The sequence below is a fragment of the Schistocerca americana genome, chromosome 5 (assembly GCF_021461395.2).
Source record: "Schistocerca americana isolate TAMUIC-IGC-003095 chromosome 5, iqSchAmer2.1, whole genome shotgun sequence".
Classification (NCBI taxonomy): Eukaryota; Metazoa; Arthropoda; class Insecta; order Orthoptera; family Acrididae; genus Schistocerca; species Schistocerca americana.
In genome coordinates this window covers 510,494,087-510,511,357 of record NC_060123.1, presented here as the reverse complement: position 1 = coordinate 510,511,357, position 17,271 = coordinate 510,494,087, and the positions used below count along the sequence as shown (strand labels likewise).

The 17,271-nt window shown below is 43.3% G+C and overlaps 2 protein-coding genes across 3 annotated transcripts in view; one reads left to right on the top strand and one right to left on the bottom strand.

The window, feature by feature from the left end:
- The window catches only part of LOC124616191 (angiogenic factor with G patch and FHA domains 1), a 274,594-nt gene that overhangs the window by 20,412 nt on the left and 236,911 nt on the right, over positions 1–17,271 (bottom strand). The window lies entirely within an intron of this gene.
- On the top strand, positions 5,861–15,663 carry LOC124616192 (pathogenesis-related thaumatin-like protein 3.5). The gene is made up of 4 exons (XM_047144490.1): positions 5,861–5,973; positions 12,087–12,257; positions 14,343–14,576; positions 15,211–15,663. The coding sequence occupies exons 2-4, from the start codon at positions 12,087–12,089 to the stop codon at positions 15,544–15,546; spliced, it is 741 nt and encodes a 246-aa protein (XP_047000446.1). The 5' UTR covers positions 5,861–5,973; the 3' UTR covers positions 15,547–15,663.

The window sequence follows — 17,271 nt, the reverse complement described above, 5'->3', positions numbered from 1 at the left end:
TTTACGGTGGATTTTACGACTCGATTACATGAATGAACTCTTGATTAAAACACAAATTTCATTTCACTCTAGACGATAACAATAAACGAAACCTTTGAAGCAATAGTCCAACATAAATGACTAATGATTTTCATATTGTACAGGCTGTATACTGAATGAGATTTTCACTCTGCAGCGGAGTGTGCGCTGATAGGAAACTTTCTGGCAGATTAAAACTGTGTGCCGGACCGAGAGGTTAGCAGGAGAGCTTCTGTAAAGTTTGGAAGGTAGGAGACGAAGTACTGGTAGAAGTAAAGCTGTGAGGAGGGGGGCGTGAGTTGTGCTTGGATAGCTCAGTTGGAAGAGCACTTGGCCGCGAAAGTCAAGGTCCCGTGTTCGAGTCTCGGTCCGGCACACAGTTTTCATCTGCCAGGAAGTTTCAGGTTGTATGCTGTATACTGTTTACATCTACATCTACATTTATACTCCGAAATCCACCTAACGGTGTGTGGCGGAGGGCACTTTACGTGCCACTGTTATTACCTCCCTTCCCTGTTCCAGTCGCGTATGGTTCGCGGGAAGAACGACTGCCGGAAAGCCTCTGTGCGCGCTCGAATCTCTCTAATTTTACATTCGTGATCTCCTTGGGAGATATAAGTAGGGGGAAGCAATATATCCGATACCTCATCCAGAAACGCACCCTCTCGAAACCTGGACAGCAAGCTACACCGCGATGCAGAGCGCCTCTCTTGAGAGTCTGCCACTTGAGTTTGCTAAACATCTCCGTAATGCTATCACGCTTACCAAATAACCCTGTAACGAAACGCGCCGCTCTTCTTTGGATCTTCTCTATCTCCTCTGTCAACCCGACCTGGTACGGATCCCACACTGATGAGCAATACTCAAGTATAGGTCGAACGAGTGTTTTGTAAGCTACCTCATTTGTTGATGAACTACATTTTCTAAGGACTCTCCCAATGAATCTCAACCTGGTACCCGCCTTACCAACAGTTAATTTTATATGATCATTCCAATTCAAATCGTTCCGTACACATACTCCCAGATATTTTACGGAAGTAACTGCTACCAGTGTTTGTTCCGCTATCATATAATCATACAATAAAGGATCCTTCTTTCTATGTATTCACAATACATTACATTTGTCTATGTTAAGGGTCAGTTGCCACTCCCTGCACCAAGTGCCTATCCGCTGCAGATCTTCCTGCATTTCGCTGCAATTTTCTAATGTTGCAACTTCTCTGTATACTACAGCATCATCCGCGAAAAGCCGCATGGAGCTTCCGACACTATCTACTAGGTCTACAATCATTAATAAATGGTTATACACCTATGGATATGTCAATTTGAACAATAACGTCACTATATTGAACAGCGTAATACAGTGTTAAGATCTAGTTGGTTGGTTGTTTTTGCGGAAGGAGACCAGACAGCGTGGTCATCGGTCTCATCGGATTAGGGAAGGATTGAGAAGGAAGTCGGCCGTGCCCTTTCAGAGGAACCATCCCGGCATTTACCTGGAGTGATTTAGGGAAATCACGGAAAACCTAAATCAGGATGGCCGGACGCGGGATTGAACCGTCGTCCTCCCGAATGCGAGTCCAGTGTCTAACCACTGCGCCACCTCGCTCGGTGTTAAGATCTAGTCCTATAGGCACGCTCAGTGACGATCATAGACATGAAAAATATTTTTTGGGGTATTATTCTTCAATGATGTGCCATTTGCTACGTTTCTGTTTTTGTGAAATGTTGCTTTCATAATTTTAACCACTTTTCTGTTACTTTGGTTTTAATTTATTTACGACAAACTCTATAAAAAGCAGAACGAGTTTTCACTCTGCAGCGGAGTGCGTGCTGTTTCGAAACTTGCTTGCAAATTACAACTGTCTGCCTGACTGAGACTCGAAACCAGAACCTTTGCTTTACGCGGGAAAATGCTCTACCGGTTCTGCTTCCCAGGCACGATTCACAACCCGTCCTCATAACTTTACTTCCACTAGTAACTCTCTCCTACTTTCCAAACTTCACACAACTGTTCTGCATTCCAAGTCGGACTGTTACCCTTGAAAGAAAGGACAGCTCAACCGGTAGATCACTGATCGCGAAAAGCAACTGTTCCGGGTTCGAGGCCCTGCCAGGCACACAGTTTTCATCTTCCAGGGAGTTCCAAATCGGCGCCTTAAAAATCACTTGATGAGCCACAAAAGAGAGCTGTTTTGGTACTGCTTTTGTTCCATTCCGCAGAAGGACCGTAGGTGCCTAAACATAGCCAAACTTAGAAAAGTACTGTGTATCACAGGAAATTGATTTATAAAAAATTAAAATGATTTCGTAAAAACGTTGTGCAAAGACGAGCTTCAATACACACTACCTGATCAAAAGTATCTGGAGACCTACTAGTGGACATTAAAATGGGGCGTGTCCACCTTTCGCCATTAATGACGGCTTGAACTCTGCTAGGGACACTTTCAGTGAGACGTAGGAATGTCTGCGGAGGAATGGCAGCCCAAGACCCAAAACCACAGAACGTAGTGATGTTGGACGCTGGGGTCTTGAGCGTAGTCGACGTTCTCATACCACTGAGTTCAGGTCAGGACTCTGGACAGGCCAGTCCATTTGATGAATAATACTGTCCACAAACCACTGCTTCACCGCTGAGGTTTTATGCATTATCATGCCGATAAACTCAATCGTCGTCTGCAAACAGTTCCTTTACTGTAAGTAGCATATCTTTTCTTAAGCACGCTAAGGAACCACAGCTTAATAACAGAAGAACATCGCCATATCATGAGAACGCCTCTTCCGTACTTCACTGATCCACTACACATGATGGTAGGTAACGTTCTCCAGGCATTCGCTAAACACAGACCCTTCCCTCGCATTGCCAAAGGCTATGGCGCGATTCATCACTTAAATCACTCGTTTCTAGACACACACAGACCCGCAGCGTCGTTCTCCACGCCACCTCGAACACGGCTCAGCGCTGACTACAGCGGCGTGTGGCTTATGGGGAGCTGCTCGGCCGTTGTACCCCATGCTTTTTAACTCCCGAGGCAGTCATTGAGCTAGCTGGGCTACTGGCAGCACTTTGCAACTCACTAGTGGTTCCTTCCGCTGATTTCACGCTGTTTTTTACAACTGTCACATCACCAGTAGTCGAGGGGTGAAATGTCCCTTCCGACTGTTACTCGGGAGACGTCGAATGACTAGTACACGGTCGATGTCAGTGAGCTCTCCTAAACGACATATTCTGCTGTTACTGCTTCCCTAATGACAATACTCCCAGCCCCTTTTTCAATTAACAGTGATAAATACATTTCTTGACGTCTTCCTCGCACGTCTTTAACGTCTATAATGCTATAAACAAAAGATCATTCTGCCATGAATCAAATGTGGCTTTTATGAATGCAGGTCTTCCATTTGCAGCACGTGGACCCTACTACTTTCTTGAAACTTCGCCTTTACTGTACTCCATGAGTGATCAACAATGAAACATTGTTCTTACATCACGTCCTCACAGTCGTGTATCTTTCGTTTGTGGAAGAAAAAATATAAATTTAGGGTGTAACGTACTTCAACACTTCGATATGCTGTCTCAGGAAGTGTATTCGGAGATGAATCACTGTAACAGCAAAAATGCAGAACGAAAAAGTCAGACAATGCAATATGACTTTGTTTAATATACACTTTAAGTGTACACCAGTCGGCAGGTAACAATTATCCACCAACAAAACGCCAACTACCGCACTTCATGGCTGCTTTAAAGTTTTGCATCCGCCGGTGGTTAAAAGCATAAAAGCTGTGCTAGCACAATGTTCGCAACTGTTTTGTATACCACAGTTTGTTAAACTGCACATCCTGAAGAAAGAAAGAGAGAGGAAGGCTCCACTTTCACGACTTTATAAGATTTTTAGGTTTAGGCAACCATTCAGGGTGGCGACCGTGACATGTTATACTATATCTGCATAGGAATCTCGAAATTACCTCTAATGGACGTAACCTGTCAGGATCGCCTGTATTATTCCGGAGCTATGAATGAAGCAAATGGGTGGTGTTAACTCATTAAAAACTTATGTATCTAAAAAGACAGTGTTTTCGCTCTAACAAAGGTTTTGATAGAAACACAGTCGTATTTGTAGGCTTGGACAAATGTAATAGGTCGGATGCAGCTCAATTTAAATACGTAATTGTTGGTGTGAGGGCACCAAATGTCACTTTTGTAGGACACTAACTGAACATTCAAAGCAGCCTACAATTTTGGAAAAATTGCAAATGAGTTAATGTCTCTTATATATATCAGATGAGAGGTTTACAAGCATATCTAATTCTCGTCCTCCGACTTACAATATTAATATCCAGTAATCTGTAACTGCAGAAAATACAGACTCCTACGAAGTTACTTGCAAAGGTAAACACGGTAGGAACAGTAGCCATAAATCTGTCAGCGCACCATGACTCAAAAAAATTATTTTTATTGTAAATATTTTGTACAGGAGAGGAGCATCAACTCATCAGCAGCTAAATCAGGAACTACAGCATCGCTGACAGGTACTGTACCTGAAAAACGTGGCTGAACTGTAGCTGTCAGAACTTCGGGACACCAGACGACACTCGCGTCTAATGGTAAATTGCCACCTATGCCGCGACCCCCACAGTCAGACATGTGAGAATGAGATGATTGGAATTTGACGTCCCGTTAAGAAGCATCACCTCCGTTCCTTCAAGTATTGGGAAGGAAATGGGTCTCGTACTTATCCAAAGACACTACCAAGAATTTGCGTCAATCGATTAAGAGAAACTAGAGAAAACTTTTGCAGGGCGGACGGACGGGGATTTGAATCCAGCCCTTCCTGAAAGTGCGTCCTAGGCAGTACCTACAGCTCCACTTCACTCGGTCCAGATAGGTGTGGAAATTGTATTACAGTCACGTTGAAATATCAGTCATAAGCCACAGTGACAATGAAATCAGATGAAGTTGAAATTTGGAGAAAAAAATCTGATGATTCTCCAAAAGATATTACACGGAAACAAACCATGTAACAAGATGCGATACATGTTATTATTTCGGAATATTATAAGCCGTTGAGTACATTTCTACAGCACACCAATTAAATCAAAAAATATCGGAAAAACATAAAATAATCACACTGATGCTATGAAAGTGTATCGGATCTAAAGGCTGAGAGAACCGCTGTGAAAAAGAAGTGCGAGGGGAAGCTGTGTAGGGGAGAGTCGACATCTCTCTAGACAACAAAAATGAAACGTGTACTGGTGCTCAATAAATGTTTGCCATGTACTGCTTTACCAAAGCAATCTGATTGTAGATTAACAGATCTGTTTGTCTTGCTTACCGTTCGACGTAACGCTAGAGATAAGCATCCAGCACTGTGGCTCCAAGATAAATCAGCGATTATTATTACCACGACACTGCGACGCTTGGTCAGGCCCTTGTATGGAAGCTCTTTACACTCACTGTGAACGGGAGAGGTGGGTGGCTTACGCAGTCAAAACGTAAGGAAACAGTGCTGCTCGGTAACCATCGACGACAAAACTTAAACATGCAAACACCACTTGAAAACGAATACAAACACACCTGTTCTCATATTCTTAAGGTATCAATTCCCCCACTCAGATCCTTTAAATTACGTAACTATATTGGTGTTATGAGTGAACCGCTTACGACGCTAATATACAAAGGAAAATATGTCAAAACCATCTTGCAGGCACACCTCTTGCGCACGTAATGGACCACACGACATACTTGGGGGCGTAACAGACATACAGAGACGTCTCATTGTACGACCACCTGCGGCCCTGACGTGACGCGACGGAAAACATCTGTTTTGTGTTACAATAGGAGATATTTGTTTGCTGCACTCGAACATACCTTAGCGGCTACCCTATATATTTGGGATCTGGATTCACATTGCTTAAACGCCTCTTGGACTTGTCACCGCACTGATCTTCAGTACAGAGGTAAGTCAGTGAATATTTGTATCTCACGGAAATTACACACAGAGCGCATCCATTTGTATCGCAATTGGCATTAATACTCTCTATCTGATCCATTACAAATGCATCCGGTAATACGTTTTTAGGTCTCTCCGAGTGGACAAATAGGGATACCAGTTCGATTTTACACAGAGTACGCGAAGGAACTTGCCCCCCTTCTTGCAGCGGTGTACCGTAGGTCTCTAGAAGAGCGTAGCGTTCCAAAGGATTGGAGAAGGGCACAGGTCATCCCCGTTTTCAAGAAGGGACGTCGAACAGATGTGCAGAACTATAGACCTATATCTCTAACGTCGATCAGTTGTAGGATTTTGGAACACGTATTATGTTCGAGTATAATGACTTTTCTGGAGACTAGAAATCTACTCTGTGGGAATCAGCATGGGTTTCGAAAAAGACGGTCTTGTGAAACCCAGCTCGCGCTATTCGTCCACGAGACTCAGAGGGCCATAGACACGGGTTCACAGGTAGATGCTGTGTTTCTTGACTTCCGCAAGGCGTTCAATACAGTTCCCCACAGTCGTTTAATGAACAAAGTAAGAGCATATGGACTATCAGACCAATTGTGTGATTGGATTGAAGAGTTCCTAGATAACAGAACGCAGCATGTCATTCTCAATGGAGAGAAGTCTTCCGAAGTAAGAGTGATTTCAGGTGTGCCGCAGGGGAGTGTCATAGGACCTTTGCTATTCACAATATACATAAATGACCTGGCGGATGACATCGGAAGTTCACTGAGGCTTTTTGCAGATGATGCTGTGGTATATCGAGAGGTTGTAACAATGGAAAATTGTACTGAAATGCAGGAGGATCTGCAGCGAATTGACGCATGGTGCAGGGAATGGTAATTGAATCTCAATGTAGACAAGTGCAATGGGCTGCGAATACATAGAAAGATAGATCCCTTATCATTTAGCTACAAAATAGCAGGTCAGCAACTGGAAGCAGTTAATCCCATAAATTATCTGGGAGTACGCATTAGGAGTGAGTTAAAATGGAATGAACATATAAAGTTGATCGTCGGTAAAGCAGATGCCAGACTGAGATTCATTGGAAGAATCCTAAGGAAATGCAATCCGAAAACAAAGTAAGTAGGTTAGAGTACGCTTGTTCGCCCACTGCTTGAATACTGCTCAGCAGTGTGGGATCCGTACCAGATAGGGTTGATAGAAGAGAGAGAGAGAAGATCCAACAGAGAGCAGCGCGCTTCGTTAGAGGATCATTTAGTAATCGCGAAAGCGTTACGGAGATGATAGATAAACTCCAGTGGAAGACTGCAGGAGAGACGCTCAGTAGCTCGGTACGGGCTTTTGTTAAAGCTTCGAGAACATACCTTCACCGAAGAGTCAAGCAGTATATTGCTCCCTCCTACGTATATCTCGCGAAGAGACCATGAGGATAAAATCAGAGAGATTAGAGCCCACACAGAAGCTTACCGACAATCCTTCTTTCCACGAACAATAAGAGACTGGAATAGAAGAGAGAACCGATAGAGGTACTCAGGGTACCCTCTGCCACACACCGTCAGGTGGCTTGTGGAGTATGGATGTAGATGTAGATGTAGATGATATCGAATGGACACATTAACCGCAACGAACGCTACTTGCTCCCATATTCCACTTCCTACAAAAAAACAGAACACAACTTCTACAAAAGATATAGGTAGCATACACTCTGTTGGTTTTGATTCAAATCATCACATATAGTCTCGAGTAGTCAAGAATGGCTTTGTCAGAATTATATGGGAAACAGCTGGAACGAGAATGTGAGTGCGTATCTGTCTATTATGTTACATAACATGGGTCTGAAGGAAGGATAGATAATATTGTTGCACAGTTTCTTGAGAATCTGTGGTGCTTTCAATGTTCCTCGACTGGGGATTTTAAACAGGACGACACAGAATCTTATTTAACGATGCCCACAGTCCATACGTATTAGCTTTCAACATGAACTTTGGTTAGTGCTGTTTGCAGAGTGTTCACACCGCACTCGGAAATAAAACAATACGTGGTCGCTGGGCGCTAATCGGTTCCATACAGCAAGAGGCCACTTCAAGTACTCACAGCGGAAGTGCCAACGAGCTGACCGTTAACGAGACATTAAGTGGGGGCAAGATACTCGACTTTGGGTAGATAGTGGTAGAGTTTATTTTGCGAGACGCTGTTTGCAGTATCGGGTGACAGAAGATCACCAATGAAGTCACATCTCTCCCCTTGGTTGACGGAGATGACCAGAAATTGACATATATTTGAACGGTGAGTGCTTCTCTCACTTGATTGTCCGTTGGAGCCCCCAGAGATTTTTTGACGATGATCACACATTTAATAACATTGGTCGCAGTATTGTTCCCCTCAGTCTGACGAGAACGAGTTTTCCAAACACCCCTAGCTTATCTAAATGTAGTCGAATACGTCTTTGCTAAAAGTTGAGCGCCTATTCAACTCTACTCTGGATGCTGAGGTCCACAGAATTATTATTCAGTCGTTCACACCACTCATTTCGGAGGGACATTAACGCCTCTCGGGCTCAAGCGAGCTTTCGTTACCGTAATATAATCGGTTATATGCTACCTAAAAGGTATTGTAAGAAATTTCGTTTCTCTCACCGTGTTTGTTCTACAGGACCATAGTTGTCTGTGAATGTACGTCACGTTCACCATTTTTTTCCCAGTATCAATTTTCACTCGCACAATCAGCTCCTCTTTTATTTGTATTCTGGGTCGCAGTGCACGCGAAATGTCTACATTCTGAATGCTGTAGATTCACTTTTCGTCAGACATTACTAAGCATTATCTAAAATCCAAAAACAAAGTTAAGATATGTAAGAGAATTCAACTACTTCATTGTGTACGCTCTTATTCAGCCTGTCTCAGTTTATACCACATTATTTTTGCTGATGGCAGCATGAAGTTTAGTATTAAGACTAATGCCTCAATGATGCCATGAGCATCGGCGCTGGTTTCCTTAATAATTGATTTTGTCTAACATCATTTCTCATCCCCTTCTCTATTCAGGAATATCTCCTTTTGAGTTCTGTTTTTTTATGGACTGTATTTGTCAGAGGACCCAAAACTTTTTACACAATTCTGCGCAACACACTCCTCCATTTCTACGACTTTTTTTTTTACTTTACTTGCAAGAATGTAGTCTCTGTGCACAATAAATGTGAATGAATTCGGTTTTGTTGAAATGATCCATCAAGCAATTTCCGACTTTTGGTGGCACGACACACTCCTCGTCTTTCTGCATTCCTTGCAATCCCTCTGTTATTTCACTGACAAATCAAGATATTCCCTGATGTAATTCGATCGAAGTCTTCTTGATTTGTTTCTTCTCCTTTGCACTTCATTTGATTTGTTCCTTCTCCTTTGCGTTTCAATGAGAGATGCTTTTAAAATAGTTTCCACAACGGAACTCTGTTTAGAAAGAAATCTGGCAGAAATTCCAGAAAGATTCTGGTCGCATGAAAACTATACCAGCGGCAAGACACAATCACTACTTTCACTACGTGACGGCAATGACAATATTATCGACGACAGCACCACTAAAGAGGATTTACTAAACATGGATTTCGGAAATTCCTTGACCGAAGAAATTGCAGTAACTATTTCGGAACTCTAAACACGAGCAGTTGCCAACATAGGTAATTTAAAAGTCTATACCTTCAGCGTAGCGAAGTAACTTAGTCACTTGATAAAGACATGCCTTGGTTGACTCCCCGCTACATACGGAGAAATGACCATCGTAATAAAATTAGGGGAATCAGAGCTCGCACAGAAAAAAATTTCTCACGTACTATTTGAGTGTAGAATGGCCATGAGAAAGTCTGAAAGTGGCTCTATAAACCCTCTGCCATACATTTCATTGTGAACTGCAGAGTAGTCATGTAGATGTAGCTGTAGATCCTTCTACGCTCCCTTGCGTTAATATTTCACTGGGAAGTCGTTTTCCCTCGCAAAATTTGGTAATTAAAGATATTTCACATTTTTATTTAATAACTTTAGCTTCAAGGAAAAATGTGATTTGACGTTAGTTCACTTATTTTTTTGCAATAAGAGACATCCAGAGATATCTTCACCAAAGGCACATAGCAAACGCTATTTTTCTTTATAATTTTTCATTGTTCATCTTGTGGATGCATAAACTGTTATAATCATAGTCTGTTATTTTTATTCCTGCCAATAATGACTTCCTTCTCTCTAAAAGTTTTTTGTAAGTAATTTGGAGTCTTTCGTTACACACTTCTTTTAACGAAGAACTTGGAAGTACCTCACTGAAAACTAGGTTACATGTTCTGGAGTTTGCTAAACAACGTCACCATCAAAGCATTCCTCCAATTGATACTTTCCATTTAATATGCTTAACATGGTAGAATAAACAAAAATTTGAATTATGTTGTGCTCTTTACCTCGCCCTGCAGACATACCAATTACTTCAAAGTACGCTCTGTAGAGTGCCAAGCGCTGTTTACACTTTTAAGGTATGCTGTCCGGTTTCCGTACATACGCATGGATGTATCCAAGGCAATAATGACTGCATGATTTGCACGCACGAATAGCTGCATGCCGACGAAACTAATTTAATGTCGCCTGTTCTTTTGCTGCCGAGACTGATGACAACGAACTTATAGTGTGAAACATGTCCAGTACATGCACCTAAGGTGTTGAGTTTCATGATCGCTGAACGACAAGTATCATACTAGATACTGACATTTACATCAATTACACGTGCAGCCATACCCTGCAAACAAATGTGAAGTGCGTGACAGAGAGGAATTTCCATTGTACCACGTATCAGGGTTTCTTCCCGTTTCATTTGCCTAGGGAGCGTGGGAGGATGACTGCCTAAATGTCTCCGTGTGCGTTGTAATTACATTAATCTGTCTTCCCGGTATCTACAGGCGAAATACGTAGGTACCTGCAGTGTGTTCCTGGATTTCTCACTAATAGTGGATCTTGGAACTTTGCAAGTTGGCTTTCGAGGGATAGGTGACGTCTACCTTCAAAAGATACCAATTTAGGTCTCAGCATTTCTGCGACGCTCCCCCGCGGGTCAAACCATTCTGTGACAATTTATGCTGCACTTCTTTGCATGCCTTCAATATCCCCTGTTAGTTCTATCTGTTATGCGTCCCACACACTTGAGCAATATTCTAAGTTGGGTGGCACGGGTGTTCTGTATCGAATATTCATTACAAGCTGACAGCATTTTCCCAGTATCCTACCGATGAAACTATTCCATTTCATATCTCAACAAATTTGTATAACGAAGTGTTTGTATTAATTAACTGATTCTAGTTGCGGCTGACTGATATTGTAGTGAAGGAATACTAAGTTTTCGCATTTTGTGAAGTAAACAATTACACATTTCTGAACATTTAGTGCACATTGCTCATCTACGAACAACTTTGGAATGATATCAAGATCTGACTGGATGTTTGTGGACCTTTTCAACGACAGCACTTCATCATTGATAACTGTATCATCTGCAAAAAGTCTGAGGTTACAATTAATATTGTCAGCCAGGAGATTCAGATGCAAAGATAAATAGTAACGGTTCTAAAACACTTCGCTGAGGCATAACTGAAGTTCCTTGTACACCAGTAGATGACGACGCGCCACCCAAGATAATATAACACCCCTATCAAGAAATCTTAGTCCAGCCATAAATTTGTTTGATACGCAAACTACCGCACTTTCAATAATAAGCGCTAGTGTGGTACGAGTAAAACGCTTGCCAAAAGTCAAGAAATACTACCTATACTTTTTTGCCTTGTTCACTGGCTTTTAGAATGCTGCAGAGGCGCGAGTTGAGTTTCGCTAGACCGGTGTTTTCCGAATCCACACTGCTCGGCGAAGAGGAAGTCATTGTGTACGAAATATCACATTATGTTTTAACTCAAAACATATTCTAAGACTTTATAACAGATCGATGGTATCAGGTGGATCATCTCTGCCACCATTCTTGACGTGGAAGTGACCTGTGGTTCCTTTAGTCACTGAGGACAGCGTTTAAAAAACAAAATAAAAATCTACAGTATATTATGGTTGGACTATACATCGCCTCTCTCTTGTGTTCCAGATGAACATGCTGATTTGTTTGCTGCTTGTGCTGGCTCTTGCCGCCTTGGGCGAGGGGAGAACTTTTGTGTTCGAGAACCAACGAGGGGAGACTATATGGGTGGGCGCCCTCGGCAATGCAGGCGTGGCTCCTCCTAACGGCGGCGGCTGGGAAATGGCTGCCGGTAGTTCGGTTAGTACCTGACGTCGAGTTATGGCGCTGCCGTTTCTGGGATATGAACAGTAGTTGACTTATGGAAGCATATAACACTTTCGGTACTATCAGTATTTATTGATGATATTATTATTATTTTTATTATTATTATCACTATTTACAATTCATGTACTGCGTACATTGCAGGTCTAGCTCTCTAACGATGCCAGCTTGCCAGCGAAATAAAGGCATAATAAAAAATCTCAAATTCCAGTGCAGAATAAATAAAGGGGGTTCGATTATTACTTGTTTTTTCCGTCTAAACAGTACTGCAAATTTAGAGAGCTCTGGATCAGACACATTTCGCTTTGATTTACTAACCATCAATGGTGGTTCCACTTATACAGGGTGTACATAAAGTCCGAGAACACTTTCAATTATTTATTGCACAAGAACTAATCATTGTACAGATGTCAGACATATTGCATTTTTCATTAATATGGTAATCGAATTCTTGCCACACCCGTCGCAGCATGGCACATCGTCGACTGTGGCAATCGCTTCCCGTATTCTCTCCCGGAGCTCTGCTACATCACGTGGTAGAGGCGGTACATACACCAGATCTTTAGCGTGTCCCCGCAGAAAAAAGTCACACGGAGTGAGATCTGGTGATTGGGGAGGCCATTTCATGAAACAGCTGTCCCCTTCTGTAGCACGGCCGATCCATCGATGCGGCAGCTCCGTGTTCAGGTACCCACGAACTTCACTATGAAAATGAGGTGGAGCCCCATCCTGTTGAAAGATGAACGGAAATACCGATAGCATTTGAGGCATCAGCCATTGCTGACTCACTATGAATGTCTCTCGTACGCTCTCCACATTCACTTCACTCACACTGGGACGTCCGCTTCTCTTTGCTGGGCACAAGCAACACGTCGTAAGGAATTTGTTGTGCCAGTGGTAAATGGCCTTCCTTGATGGTGGCTTCTTACCGTACTTGGTTCTAAATATCCGTTGAACAGCTGTAGCACACTTGTTTTTGTCGATCTCCAACACACAGAAAGCCAGCCGCGGTGGCCGAGCGGTTCTACGCGCTTCAGTCCGGAACCACGCGACTCCTACGTTCGCAGGTTCGAATCCTGCCTCGGGCATGGCTGTGTGTGATGTCCTTAGGTTAGTTAAGTTGAAGTAGTTCTAAGTTCTAGGGGACTGATGACCTCAGATGTTAAGTCCCATAGTGGTCAGAGACATTTTGAACACACAGAAAGCTCGCCCGCACCTGAACTCACCATGTTTGTGACTAGCGCTGACTATCGGCAAATTACCAAACTACGCTGTGGCGGTCCCATGAAAAAAAAAAAAAAAAACTATCAGGATTTCTCTTCAAAATGACATATGTATGATATCTGTACAATGTTTGGTTCTTGGGCAATAAATAATTGAATGTGTTCCCGGACTTTCCGTACAGCCTGTATACTATGCGTTACTACATTTTGCTACTTATGGATTAAAAACAACTTTTCCTTGTGAATTTAGTGTACAGTTTATTTACAACGTTTATTACCATTTTTTACATTTTCTGAAGTCTGCAACTTTTTTTTCATAGCTGAGACTGAAATCGAAAAAACGTGGTTGTACTTTCATACCTCACGGTTTTTCGACTTCTCGGAACACACTATTTCTATATTTATGTTCTTTGCACATCACTCCTTTAACACTTCATACAAGCTGTTTTAGTTAAAACTTTGCTTTACTTTACTTTCACCTGTTTCGCATTCACCACTCTGTTTTCATTTTTTTTTTTTTTTTTTTACGTGTGGGTCGCAAGTTTCGTCAACGTCGCGAATGTATTGGTTCTAAGTACAAATCCATCTCTCTCTCTCTCTCACTCTGTGTGCGTGTGTGTGTGTGTGTGTGTGTGTGTGACAGAGAGAGAATCAGGGGGAGGGGGCAAATAAACAGTGATATATAATAGATACTGCGAAAGCTGGCTATGCAAACGAAAAGGGAGATTCTTTTTGTTTGGATTTCAACATTGTGTACGTTTTCCTGGGTGGTCACCAATGTTGTGGTAAGCGTGTAGTGAACTAGATGAAATGAGACGCTCGTGGGTGTGTCACACAGCTGACGCTCGAGCTGGACGACGCGTGGGCGGGCCGCTTCTGGGGCCGCACTGGCTGCTCGTTCGACGCGTCCGGCAGTGGCACCTGCCAGACGGGAGACTGCGGCGGAGTGCTGCAGTGCAACGGCGCCGGCGGCGTGCCTCCGGTCACGCTCGCCGAAGTCACCCTGGGCGGCTATGGCGGCAACGACTACTACGACATCAGTCTCGTCGACGGCTTCAACATTCCCGTCACGGTGAGTTCACACTGCGAGGCGTTTCCCACTGCCCAACATTCCTATACTCCCGAGTGGCAAGAATACACGTAATCAGCGATTATCAGCAGCAGCTGTCTGCCTCCACATCTGTACTCTGCAAAACACCTTACGGAGTGTGACCGGGACGTTTCTGTGGTACCACTCCGCGCTATCCTGTTGCATTCATGAATATATGCGTTAAGTTCTCCATGGCCTTTCTAAAAGAAGCGGTTTGGGTACAGGGAGGCAGACTTACGGACAAGCTCCTCACAGTAATAACAGCTGCCGGCCGCTGTGGTCGAGCGGTTCTAGGCGCTTCAGTCCGGTACCGCGCTGCTGCAACGGTCGCAGGTTCGAATCCTGCCTCGGGCATGGGTGTGTGTGATGTCCTTAGATTAGTTAGGTTTAAGTAGCTCTAAGTCCAGGGGACTGATGACCTCAGATGTTAAGTCCCATACTGTTCAGAGCCATTTGAACCATTTTAATTACAGCTTTCATTGTATTGTGGAGGAAGGAAGTGATCCGGCTGATACTGTAATCGTCGTATCTATTTCTGAAGTGAAGATGTAACGACAGAGCACACTGAGAGAATTAACCGTGGCCCCTGCCTCACTAGCAACCATCTCTATTGCAGATGACTCCTACCGACGTGTCTGGCGGCGGTGACCACTACAGCTGCAACCCAGCGACCTGCCCAGCCAACGTGAACGCCCAGTGTCCCGCAGAGCTGCAGCAGGTGGTCAACGGAGCCGTCGTCGCTTGTAAGAGTGCGTGTCTCGCCTTCAACACCGACCAGTATTGTTGTCGCGGCGCCTACGGTACCCCTGACACCTGCCAGTCCACCACTTGGCCAACCAACTACCCTGCCTTCTTCAAGGGACTCTGCCCTGATGCCTACAGCTACGCCTATGATGATGTTGCCAGCACATTCACGTGCTCGAACACAGGCTACAGGATCACCTTCAGCTGAAGCACATAGCTGGTCGCCAAGTCTGATCTGCTTCAGTATTCATGCTCCTTCTTAGCGCCTGTCGCGTAGTGCTATGTAGTTGATGAATAAATGAATAAATACAAACGATTCAAAAGAGTGAGTCAAAAAGCAGTCAGTTCGTACAGCTGACAGAATTATATATCTCCACTGTACCCGGTAAGTGATGAACTACTGTTGGTAAATAAATGAAGAAAACGATAAATCAGTCTATGAATAAGAAAAACATAGCTGGAGCCGTTATTGCAGACATCATATCTGTAACAGAGAAAGAAGACTTCGCTAAAAACAGTATCAAAGAATATTTTGTGTGGGCTGTGCATGGTATGCGACAGGACACATATGCTGACGCTACAAGACGCAACGATGCACAAATATAAAATCGAAATGTAGCTGAGGATTTTCTCCTCCTGAAGATGGAACCAAACGGCCCGAAATGTCACAGAACATGAGAAAATTAAACTTCTCTGGGACTGAAGGCGGTTTATACACTGGCACAATGTTGGGCAACTGAATTAGACACAAATACGCAAAAGTGACTAACATCCGCTTTCGCCCGGATGACGCGACGTGGAATCTACTCCAAGAGACACCGAAGACGTCTTGATCTGTGACCGCCCAACCGCTCCCCGCAAATCACGGATACTGGTCGTAGAGCGCATTTCTCTACTGGATCCCAGACGTCTTCAATATGACTGAGTTCAGATCACGGGCGTATTCAGGACTTTTGGGGTGAGGGTACTTTCTAGATTTTATAAGAACACAATTATTACTACTGAATTTCAGCACTGATTTTACTGCTACTAAGCAAATACTCAATCGCAGAATACCTGGTTCCACTTACATTTAGCAAATATTTATCTGTCGCGGCAGGTTGGAAATGTGATTCACTATTTCCTTTGGATCAAGTAGAATGCTGCGATGCACATCTCTGTTTTGATTTATATGTTCCTTCGGTAGGTTTCCAAACGTTTTAAAGTCGAAAATGTTCCTTCTAGTGTTTGTGTTGAAACTGGGATGGTGACTAGAATTTGGAGCAGAGTTATAATATTGGGAAAAAAATTTTATCTGCATGTCTCTAACGACGCCAAGGCGTTCTCTTGTCTTGTACAGGGTTCTTCTTTAAGCCATTTATGTTTCCGAAAGGAAAATTCTCCAGCTGCAGACGCAGGTTGTGGTAACAATGATCGATTAAATTTGACGGGACTCCGGGATATCTCCAGAATAAACAGAAGCTGAGTTTGCAGTTGGCTCAGAACGTTCTTTTTTTAAAAAAAAAAAACACATACTTCATTTATATCCCGAAAACAACGCCGAATGTATTGCATTAAACACGTTAATCGCATCCAATAGTTACAGTTAGAATATTTGCAGAAATCTGACACAAAAAATTAAAGGCAATTCACGATTTTTCCCTCGTCACTCGCTGTTTTCGTGGTAAACTGGAACGCACGTCTATCATCGGCATTACTTTTTATATCGTAGCGATATGCACTGACAATCAGGAAACTGTAAGATGTGAGTTAGTTGCCCTGTGCACTGCAAAATGTATTCCCAAACTGAAAAGTTGTTATCTTCCGTCCCTGTGCCCCCTTACTGCAGAAGTTCCATGCGGCTTTTCGCGGATGATGCTGTAGTATACAGAGAAGTTGCAGCATTAGAAAATTGTAGCGAAATGCAGGAAGATCTGCAGCGGATAGGCACTTG